The sequence below is a fragment of the Oryzias melastigma genome, linkage group LG24 (assembly GCF_002922805.2).
Source record: "Oryzias melastigma strain HK-1 linkage group LG24, ASM292280v2, whole genome shotgun sequence".
Lineage (NCBI taxonomy): Eukaryota > Metazoa > Chordata > Actinopteri > Beloniformes > Adrianichthyidae > Oryzias > Oryzias melastigma.
Window position 1 is genome coordinate 15,239,665 of NC_050535.1, and position 12,049 is coordinate 15,251,713.

Here is a 12,049-nt window from a genome sequence, read left to right on the forward strand (position 1 = left end):
GATGAAAATGTAAATTATTTGTATTTAATCATCATTTATACCTTTATTTAGAACAGGAGATCAGAATTAACAAAACTGAAAAAACCACTAAGATTCAGATAGAAAGATTTTTTGTTTGTCATTTTAAACTTTTTTTTTGTATCAATCTTCTGGTTCAACAGTAAAACAACATAAACTGGATAAAAATCACTGCTGTGTTGGATCATTTAACAACAAAACCTAAAAATGTTCTCCACAGTTTTTTATCCTCAAAGTTCTTCAACATTTTACGTTCTAAGCATTACATATTAGTGCAGAGCCGCATGAAAAAAGGTCTTTTTTTTTTGCAGCAGAATCAGGTTCATGTTGATTACATCCACCTTCCAGCAGCACGAGGCTGTTTCTTCAGAATAAGATGGATTTTTCTTAATTGCGTCAAATGTTAACCAAAAGAATGTAAACACTGGAGCTAAAGCTCCGATGTTAAAGCTAATTCATTTTTTCAGAAGTTATGTCTGTGAGCGGAACTTCAGTCACAGTTTTGGATATTCATATTCTGCACCACGATCACGTCGTTCAGATCAAAGAGCAGATTTTGAAACATTCACTGCTCAGACAGAGAGGCTGTGTGTCAATCATTGACGTGAATAACAATGGACAGCGCAAAGGTCCCTCCTTCTGTGTTCCAAATAAGAAGTACCCCCGGGTTGGAAGGCCAAAATCCCATTGACTTTAGTTGAGAAATAGACACTTATTTCTCAGTCATTTTATTTATCCGAATAATTATTCTTGCTCTGATTCATCCTTCTTAACACATTATTTTTTTTTATTCTATTTTCTTTTTTAAGATATTTATTTTTTATCGCCATTTATTCAAGTTATAAACTGACCAATCAGATCCCTCAGTAAAAGAATGTGACTCCCGCTGGCCCCGCCTCAAACGTTTGATTGGCAGATTCCTCTGTGGTGTGTTTAGTGGGAGGGGTGTTGGCTTAGAATTAGCAGGAACAAGCTCACTCCTGATTGGTTGACAGTATTTCCTCTAAAAATGTGACTCAGATTGACTCGGACCTACTCGGACTAGTCGCTGTCGGTGGGTTGCAATCACTGTAGATGTACCAGGAAGTAATGAGGAAGGCTCTGGCCTGTTTTCGCAAGGGTGGAAGGTAATGCATTTCCTATAGGGGACCTCAACGCTTGATACGCCCAGTTCTATTTACGGTCTGTGGTGTCGATACAGATCTGCTGTGGAGTTATGGAGCGGTGAGAAAACTATTTAGTTCCAGAAATGAACTAGTGAGCTTGTCTAAAAGTCCAGAGCTAAGTTTACAAGTTTAGCATTCCATTAGACGTAATTTTGGTTTGAGCTTGTTTAGTGGTTGTAGACAGTAGGGCTGCCACAAACGATTATTTCAATAGTCGACTAATCTCCGATTATTTTTTTCGATTAATCGACTAATCGGTTCGTGCGGCGACTGGATGTTAAACACTCATCTTAACCATGATTGTCTTTAAACTTGAGGTCTTTAAGCTATATTCTAACTAAAATAAAGACAATAGTTTATTAATCTTTTAATGAATCTGCAGCTTTTCTCCTTCATTCGTTTCTGGCATTAAAACAAGACTTAAATCAAATAATGCAATCCGAATCAACTACAGAAAACTAAATAAAAGCCTGCAGTTATTTTTTTTTTAAAGCTTTAAAACATATACTTAGTAAAACATGTATAAAGTATTTTAAAAGCTATTTGCAGATATAAACACATTTAAAATATTTGCTCACTGAGGCCCATTTATTAAAGCAAAACACTAATAACATCTTTGAACTCAAGATATTCCTATACATAAAAAAACGACGTAAAGTCATTATCCGCGCTGTCATCGCGGCGTTTGGTTAGAAGAGCGCAGATTATGAAATGTTCATATGCAGACAGAAGCGCCGTAGACACAGATCTGCTGCAGATTTTCTGCTTCATCTCCAAACAGGCAGTAATGACAGCTGCGGCAGCGCTAGCTGTGTTACAGTTAGCGCTGATGTTAGCTTAGCTAGACGAAGCTCTCTGTTCAGTGTGATCAAACTCTGTCTCAACATCCCTCAGCTTCAGGTGATCATTAATCGCCATCGTGCTCTCATGGAACACAAGTTCTGTCTTACAGAAATTACATTTGACACTTTTTCCTCTTTTATTTTCCTTTTGCTTCCCACATTTTTTAGCTAGCATGTTGTTATGAGCCTACGGAGAACTTCCTGTTACATCACTGCTGACCGGATAAGTACCACTGCGCATGTGTGACAAAGAGAATGGAAGACCTGGCATTAGAACGCGCAAACAGTAGTTTTAAGATCAAAACAAGGAAAAAACAAAAACGACGCATCGACGACTAAATTATTCGTTGACTATTTTAATAGTCGATTAGTCGAATAATGAGGAAATGGACACAGGAGGCGGAGGACACCCTCCAGGACTGTTTTGAGTCCACTGCACTCTGCCAGCCACACGGGGATGACATCAATGGCATGACAGAATGCATCACATAGTACATCAAATTCTGTGAGGAGTCACTCATGCCCATCAATATGGTCCGCTGTTTTCCAAACAACAAACCATGGATCACCAGTGACCTTAAGACTTTTTTGAACAAGAAGAAGAAAGCCTTCAGGTCTGGGGGAGGAGGGTGCAGCATCTTCTACGAGACAAGCTGAGGGAGAGTAAAGACTCGTACAAGAGGAAGCTGGAATCCAAACTCCAGCAGAACAACATGAGGGAGGTGTGGTCTGGAATGAAGGAGATCACAGGATGTGGAGGGAAAGGACGGCTGACGGAGGCAAACAAAGAGAGAGCTGACGAGCTCAACATCTACTTCAACAGGTTTAGCTCTCTGACTGCCCCGGTCCCCCCCTCGCCCCCAATAGCTCCACTGCCCTCCCATCCGCCCCCGCTGATTCACCCCTCCCTCACTGGACACATCCAGCCCTACACCCCTCCCCGCCGCCCGGCCTGAAGGTGACGACCAGCCAGGTGAGGAGTCAGCTGGAGAAGCTGAAACACAAAGCTAAAGGCCGTGATGGAATCAGCCCCAGGACTCTGAAGACCTGTGCCAGTCAGCTGTCTGCAGTTCTCCAGAACCTCTTCAACTTGAGCCTCAGGCAGGAGAGGGTGCCCCTCCTCTGGAAGACCTGCCTCATTCCTGTGCCCAAGAAGTCATCTTCATCTGGCATCAGTGACTACAGCCCAGTGGCCCTTACATCGCATGTGATGAAGGTGCTGGAAAGAGTTGTCACTGATCAAATATGCTGCCATTGATGAAACAAAAACTTTAACCACCAGGCATTAAAAGGGTTTATTAGAGGGGTGAAAATTAGGATTTTAACTCGGGAGTCGATGGAATTCTGCTCACTCTGAGCACCAGCCTCTCTGGTCAGTGCCGGTACTGCAACGTTTTATTACTTCCGGGTTGGCTTCACGTTCCGCCTGCCAGTGTTGGGCCGTGGTTGAGACTCAGGTCAGAGCATTCCTCACGTCTAAAGGAATTTCCTTTGACACCTGCTACCCTCTTCCAAGAAGGAAGAGGGTAGTACAAGACAGCTCTGATGAAGCAAAGAAAAAACCTGAAGGGTAAAGCGGTTTATCTGAACCACCATTTATCTAAAGGACACACCAAACTGACTAACCATGGGAGAATGGTGATGAAACGCAACGATCTTCGTCAAGACACAGAGGTACTAATAATTAAACGGATTAAAGACTTTGAGAAGTGCTTGATTGCAAACGTCTAAGTGTAACCCAGGTAGAAGCCGTTGCTTTATTTTTCCTGCCTTGATTCTGAGTATTTTTTTTTCTGCGTGTCTGGTCACCTCTGCTTTGCACGTCGGTGACGTAATTTGATCACGTGGGGCGATCGGCCACTCACGGGCCTCCATTCACGTGACATCGCAGCACCACGTGACTTGGAGCAGGGAACCATGTACGCTAACAAGGGGGGCTGCGCAACAGTATTGCAGGAAGCGGTGGGGAAGCTGATGGCGAAACACAGGTCTGTCTGCAGCAGCTGTTCACTCCGTAATCCATCTCATTTCCGTTTGTTGTTTATCTCAGAGCGTGTTATGTTGTATGCGGCCAAGCGCACGGTTGTTAAAAGAACGTGTGGTTGTAGTGGAAGTAGGTGAGTCAACCTGTTATGCTTAGTCACTTCACTCATTAATGGGAAGATAGCTTCCCTTTTACAATCCTGCCTGTTTTGACCACATTTTAACAATAATTTGCACTGATAGTTAACGCCAAATGTTATTCATGTACTGGTTATGCCTGCTTTTATTTATTTATTGTGTACCAAAATGAATGAATGAATTAATGTATTTATTGTGTACTGAATGACTGAGTTAATAGTAACAGCACTTAAGCAGTCAGAAGCACTTTAGCTGCTTCGGCAGATAAGTAGAGACGGGTATTTTACAGTTTCTTGTCTGAAAGTGACATATTATTGCTGTTTCATTGTTTATGATATAATGGAGCTCTATAAATAGCTATTACTGACTTTTCTAGTGTGACTATAAGTGATTATAGTACCATTAGCACTGTTTATTTATCTGAGATCTCAGGGGTTTATTTTGGAAACACGTGTTGATTTGAACTCTGGTCCTGATTATCCAGGCCAGACCCATGATGGCAAAATAAACCTCAGGAAACTGGATCAGCAGATGCGGTAAATTTGGAAAACCACAGCCTTCCACCGGGCTGGTAGGAGGTTCCTTGTAGCCCAATAAACACCACCTCAGTTGCGCCCACGGAGGTGGTAACGCACACAATATTCAACGGACTCATTGCTCCATTTAACTCTGGGCTGGATTCTGTACGCTTCTCTTTGATTCTTAGACTGTTGAGATACCAATGAAATGAACTTTCTGGACTCAATTCAGTATGAAATGTTTTGGTACTCTTTTCTTTTTGTTTGTAAATATGTATATTTAAATGGCCATTCACTTTACTGTATATATTTATACATAAACTAAGCTTCAACCAGCTTCAGTCTCCAGCTGCTCCCTCCTTGAGACGAACTCTAGACTTCTGACCACTAGCCATTAACATCTTAATGTTTTAACTTAGCAACACAAGTGCTACACAAGCAATCAAAAGGAACAAAATAACAGGTGAATATGATTTCATGAAATTAAGGCGTCTGCATCCAGAACAAGCTCTAAACATCTACTTTGACCTAGATTCTTAGTAGAGAGCTCAGACATCTACAGCTCAACTCACTTCACTGTGTTATTAGCTGAAGGGCAATGGACCAGAGGAAGGAATATTTGACCTTGGGCATTTCACTCCACTGGATTTATATGGGTGATTTGTGGGGAAAAAAAGTGTACAAATGATGATGTTCAGAGAAAATGATTGGTTTATTATTTTCTGTATTTCTTTTATGTGTTTGATAACAATGAACTGAACCTACAATGTTGTTTCCATTCTAAAGTATTTGTCTGCTCTGAGTTCAAGCATAGACAGTGAGAGGCTGTTTAGTGCTGCATCCAGCGTCCTCAGATTAATGTTCAGATTTATTATGGACTTCATTTGGGGTTTGATAAAGACACAGTTGTTGGTGCTTTGTCTGTAAAGCAATTGTAAGATTTCTCAAGTGTTGTAGTTTGCTTCTTGTTATTTTGAAGCTGAATTCCTGTTCTTGACAAATCTGGCCTTGAGATAAGTGTATGAGGTTACATCATGAGTGTGAAACTCAATCACACAAGGGGCCAAAATCTAAACACACCTTAGATCGCAGGCCAAACTGGATAAATATTTATTGAACACTAAAACTGCATTTTTAAAACTTTTTAACATTTATTAATAATAAAAAGGCAGGAATATTATTCCAGGATAAATCAACTTAAAACTTAAATAACTTTCAATATTTGACTCTCCATAAAAATAATTTTTTCCAAAAATAAACAAGTTAGAAATGAGCACAAGATAACATCGGGCCATTAATAACAATAAAATAAAATGATCTGGAGGGCCGGATCTGGCCCCCGGCCCTTGACTTTGACACGTGTGTTACATGTACACACTTAATGCTAATAATAAACTGCTAGAATCAATGTTTTGTTTGAAGGCCTAAAGCTTTATGAAATGCACTGGCACCATTGAGATATTTTACTGGATTGGAAATCACGTGACATACGGCGTACAGACATGCAACACTACTATGCATTGAGTCTTCCCAAGTAATAAATGGAGAAGGTACAAATAAATACGAAAAGACACACAAAAGGGTACGCAATGTTTTGTAATCAACTTCAAAAACCATAAAATAATCCGATGGAGAGGAATCATCACAGGACAGGAATCGCATTTTAATAGAAAGAAATGGGGCTGAAAACCGTATAGTGTGTGCTAAAGTGGGTGCTAGCAACTCTCGAGTAGCATGCTAGTTTGGTTTTTTGATGTATGTTTTTATTAATGTTTCAAAAATGGTAGATGTTATTTGCACGTATTCAACCAGCACAAAAACTGATGGTAATTCATGTGGGCAACACGTAATATGTGCGGTCAAGATGCACGTTGCTGCATTGCTGTGCTAGCAAAGTAGCATGTAGCTAGCTACTTTAAGAGCCTAAATCTTGTTTTTATTCACACTTTTCTTTTGGTAAGAAGTGTAAGTGTGTTTGCACATAATTTTCTAAATTCGTGCCATCACTGTTGAGCTTCTGTCTTAGTCGTATGGACCGGAGGAAGCTCAGCTAGAATACAGGGGCCTCTGGTCACACGCTAGACGGCGTCAGATCAATTTATAGCCAGAGGCGGAAATCGCAGCATTCAACGGTTGCGTAAACGGAAATTTCATGAATGCATTTGTGACATATTTTCCATAAATAAAAGTTGTAGTTTTGTTTAAAAATGTGATAACGGGTGTTTTTTGAGATGTTTTTAAAGGAATTTGTTACTAAACTTTACAGTCATTAATGCAAATAGACTCAAATCAATCTCCCTAGTTTCTGGGCTTCTGTGACAAGCATTTATAAGCTCTGTTATATAGATTTTAGCACAGAGGCAAAATTAAAAAAAAAAACATCACAGATATTTAGAAGCTGTTCATTCGACAGCAATGCCTTACCTGTAGCAGCAGAAGGCACAATTCTTGCACTATTTACAGATTCATCTTAATAAATAATAAATATTGAAATTTACTACAAGATAAATCTTTTTCTAAACTTTAATTCGAGTCATATTTTTTACAAATCGGTTAAGAAACGAGGGAGCTAGCCTGATTTTTGTGGTTAATGTCTGCATGTCCTCAATTGAAACAGCTGTGTTCTGCTGCCATGACTCAATGCACAGCTATGGCGCCTCCACGTGCACGTCTCTGTCTATAGCAGCGAATGGGCAAGGGCCAATCCAGTATTATATATCAATGACTGACACACTTATTGGAAAGGCTTGAATGATAAAATACAAAATAAATATTTATTTTATTTAAAATAGTTGTGTATAATTTATTCTGGTCTATTACTGCAACGCCTAAAGAAAAAAAAAACTCAACATTCTCATTGAAATACGGTCAGATACGGTCTTTTGCATCCTTGATGTTTTAATTTCATAAATGGGCCTCAGTGAGCAAACATGAGTGTGTTTATATGTTTTGAAATAATTTTTATGTTTTTTATTAAATAAATGTTTTGAAGCTTCAAAAAATTATTGGAGCCTCATATTTTGTTTTTTCCTATTGATTCAGATTTCCAACCTCTTCTGGTTAAAATCTTTTTTTAATGTCAGAAACAAATGAAGGAGAAAGCTGGAAGATTCATTAAAGGTTTAGCTAACTATCGTCTTGTCTTTATTTTACTTATCATATAGCTTAAACACATCAAAAGTTTAATGTGCGTTTTACATCTAGTTCACATATGATCCAATTACTCGGCTAATTGAAAAAAAAAAAACAATCAGTGATTAGTTGACTATCAGAATAATTGTGACAGCCCTAGTTGATGGATGGATTACTGGTGCTTGACAAAAAGTTATTTAAAATGACTCTTTCTTGTGTTTGTGTCCCTGCAGACCTCCCCCAGCATTTTTTAACTGAGGAGGATCTCTGCAGCCAGCAGAGGAACTTCAGAGAAGACCAGGAGAATCCAGAACCTCCACAGATTGAAGAGGAACTGAAGGAACCAAAACTTCTACTGATCAAAATGGAGCAAGAAGAACCAGGAACTCTGCAGATTGAAGAGGAACAAGAGTATCCAGAATCCCCAGACATTGAAGAGGAACAAGAGTATCCAGTATCCCCACAGATTGAAGAGGAGCTGGAGGAACAACAAACTATACAGATTAAGGAGACTTATACCTTGATGGAGATTCCTACTTTGGAGGAACATGTTGACAGTGAAGCAGATGGAAACAATCAGCAGAGCTCGAATGAAACTGATAGTCAGGATGAAGAAGAAAACCAACATGAAGAATCAACATCAACTCCAGATGAAGTGACAGAGCCACAGAACAGAGATCAAAGGAAGACAAGAGACAAAAGTCACGTAGAAAGTGTCGACAACTCTCGCATGTCCAAAAGTCAGTGTGACTCTGATGTTAGAAAAAAGCTAAAAATGACAACTTCGGTTAAGAAACACAAACAATCCCCAAAAGAAAAGAGACTTTCCTCTACAGGGTCTGGAAAGAGAACAAGAAATCCACACGATGTGTCTGTCCGCAAGAAAGCTAAGCCTGATAAAAGACCTTATGCCTGTAAAGAATGTGACAAATGTTTTAGTCAAATGTGTAATCTCAAAGCACACATGACGATCCATACCGGAGAAAAGCCTTTTTCTTGTAAAGAATGTGACGGAAGTTTTACTCGACTATCTAATCTAATAACACACATGAGAATCCACACGGGAGAAAAGCCTTTTTTGTGTAAAGAATGTGATACACCTTTTGGTGATGTATCTAGTCTCAAAAGGCACATGAGAACTCATACAGGAGAGAAGCCTTATTCGTGTCAATATTGTGATGCAAGTTTTAGTCAAATATCTACTCTTAAAACACACATAAGAACTCATACAGGAGAGAAGCCTTTTTTGTGTAAACAATGTAACAAACGTTTCAATCAAGCATCTGGTCTCAAAAGACACATAAGAATTCATACAGGAGAGAGGCCTTTTTTGTGTAAAGAATGTGATAAAAGTTTTGGTGATCCAACTAGTCTCAATAACCACATGGCAACTCATAGAGAAGTGAAGGCTTTTTCGTGTAAAGAATGTGGAAGAAGATTTACTCTAATATCTAGTCTTAAAATACACATGAGAACTCATACAGGAGAGAACCGTTTTACGTGTAAAGAATGTGACAGAAGTTATACTGTAGTATCTAGTCTGAAAACGCACATGAGAACTCATACTGGAGAGAAGCCTTTTTTGTGTAAAGAATGTGATAAAAGATTTAGTCAACTAGCTCATCTCCAATCACACATGAAAACACACACAGGAAAGAAGCCTTTTTCGTGTAAAAAATGTGACAAAAGTTTTAGTCAAACATATAATCTCAAAACACACATGAAAACTCATACAGGAGAGAAGCCTTTTTTGTGTACAGAATGTGACCGAAGTTTTAGTATAATATATAATCTCAAAAAACACATGAGAATCCATACAGGAGAGAAGCCTTTTTTGTGTAAAGAATGTGATAGAAGTTTTAGTCATAAATCAAATCTCAAATTACACATGAGAACTCATACAGGAGAAAAGCCTTTTTTGTGTAAAGAATGTGGCAAGAGCTTTCGTCAAATATCTACTCTCAAAACACACATGAGAACTCATACTGGAGAGAAGCCTTTTTTGTGTGAAAAATGTGACATGAGGTTTCGTCAAATATCTAATCTTAAAGTACACATGAGAATCCATACAGGAGAAAAGCCTTTTTCTGAAATTAAGTGAAACTCACAGCTGAGGGCTCGTGAAGTAAAGACAATAATGGCTTAATTAGGAAGGTTTAAATATTCTGAAAACATTTTTCCTTCATTTTAAGGGCTGTGAAAAAACAAATTTTAATTGGGGAATTATAATGTTCTTTACTTACTTTAAACGACCCCACAGCAGCATTTTGATCCACTCACACATTTGTGAGTAATCTAACATTCTTCATTCTGAGCACCTGCTCCTCCTAAAACAGAAAATGCTGTATTTTTTGTGTATTTTTACTCGCATCCTGTAAAAAAAATCTATTTACTAACAAAAATAAGCAGGTTCTCACAAGCTGACATCACAAAGTGAGGACAGCCCCTATCAGGAAGCGTCTACACCGCCAGCACTGCCCCTGGCTAAACGCCTTTAAAATTATTTTATTTTAGCATTGACTCTGAGAAGAAATGGGTTCCTCTTTCACCTAATCTGCAGAGACAGATTAGGTGAACAGATCTTAGCATAAATGAACATATCCTCTTCAAAAAGTACAATTTTAATCAGTAGCTTGATGAACAAAGAACAATATAATACATTTTCAACATGGATATGTTTTGTTGAACTCAAAAACATGAAATTATCATGTATCTCATAGATTTGATGATCCTTCTGAGAGAATATTAAAATTTTCTAAAACTATTTTTTAGGTTTTCAGCATCTATAAGTCATCAAGATCATATTGCTCAAAACAAAGAACTTTGTAAATGATTTTACACAACATAAGTTTCACTTTTTGAAATATTTACCAAAAAAATGTATTATTACATTTTTCTTTTAGATTCACCTGTAAACATAAATGTTATTTTGAACTATGACTTGAAATTATAAACTCTGTTATATTAAATGTTTTAGGAAATTTTGATAAAGTCAATTTCTGTTGGTTGTTTTTTAGTAGATATTTGTACTTGTATTATCTTAGTTAAAGTTGTTTAGTTTACCATTGCGGTTGTAGTTTATGTTGAGACAATGTTTGTCTGTGTGTGTTACCATGACAACACTAAAATTATTTTTACACATCTCTAACACTGATTTGTGAACGTTTCAATACTGTTTTTTAATATAAAATAATCACAGTTTGTTTTGTTGATTCATGTTGGTAAATAACAGATTTGTGAAGAAAAGATTTTGTAAAATTGTACTAAGGAAGAGTCAGATGAATGAAAATTTTTGTTGGTTAATTTTTATTAGTATGTTTTTATAGTTTTATGGTATTTTTTAAACTTTACCATTGTGGTTGTAGTTTATGTTGAGACAATGTTGTCTAAGTCTGTATGTTACCATGACAACACTATAATTATATGTGCTTTTTAAACAATTTAATATTGCTTTTTAATATTAAATAATGCCATGTTTATATTGTGTTGAACCCTGTTAGTAAATAACGTTTTGTGATGAATATTTTTTCCTAAAATTGTATTGAGGAAGAGTCAGATAAAGAGTGCGACTGGTGTTTGTGTTGTTGTGATTCCTGTTTTGTATCAGAGATTAGAAGTGTTTCTCTGTTCTTTTTAGTCGTCAGTGTTCTGTTCCAATCTTTCCTGTGAAGAATAAAGTGGACGTGAACATCAGTCAGAAGTGTGGAGTCTTTCCCACAGTGTGGCTTTCTGCTGTTTGTTGGTTCTCTGCAGGTTCCAAAGCTGGACTCCTCAAGTCCAGTTCTGACTGCTGAACTCAGGACTGAGCTCAGATCACAGAGCTCCATCAGGAGGTGTGAAGAAGACTGAAGTCAACAAACTGCTTCTCTGTGCTTTTCTCATCCGTCTGAGTGCAGCAGTAGCGTCAGCTCTGCTGGTAGAAGCAACAAGCTGCTGGAGGTTCGTCCTCATCACTATTAGGTTTCAATGTTAGTCTAAAGGGGCGGGGCTTGTCCACACATATTCCAATGTTACAAACAAACCGAATACAAACATGTCAGCATGTACACAATGCAACCACAGCTCACACTTATTCATAAACCAACACACTTGGAGCATTCATTCTGTCTCACAAACTTTGTGTAAAGGTGAGCTGACACCTGAGCTCAGGTGAGTGTTTATGATCTACCAGAGGTGGGACCAAGTCATCATTTTGCAAGTCCGAGTCAAGTCCCAAGTCTTTGTCCTCAAGTCCGAGTCAAGTCCCAAGTCA

General features: G+C 38.2%; 1 protein-coding gene across 1 annotated transcript in view; it reads left to right on the forward strand.

Moving 5' to 3' along the window:
* LOC112157960 (gastrula zinc finger protein XlCGF57.1) overlaps positions 1-11,490 on the forward strand; it is a 12,415-nt gene extending 925 nt beyond the window's left edge. The window contains exon 2 of the mRNA XM_024291085.2: positions 8,031-11,490. Within this exon, the coding sequence (XP_024146853.1) occupies positions 8,162-9,898 (1,737 nt within the window). The 5' untranslated portion in view covers positions 8,031-8,161 and the 3' untranslated portion in view covers positions 9,899-11,490. The remainder of the gene's footprint in view (positions 1-8,030) is intronic.
* The last annotated feature ends 559 nt before the right edge of the window (positions 11,491-12,049 follow it).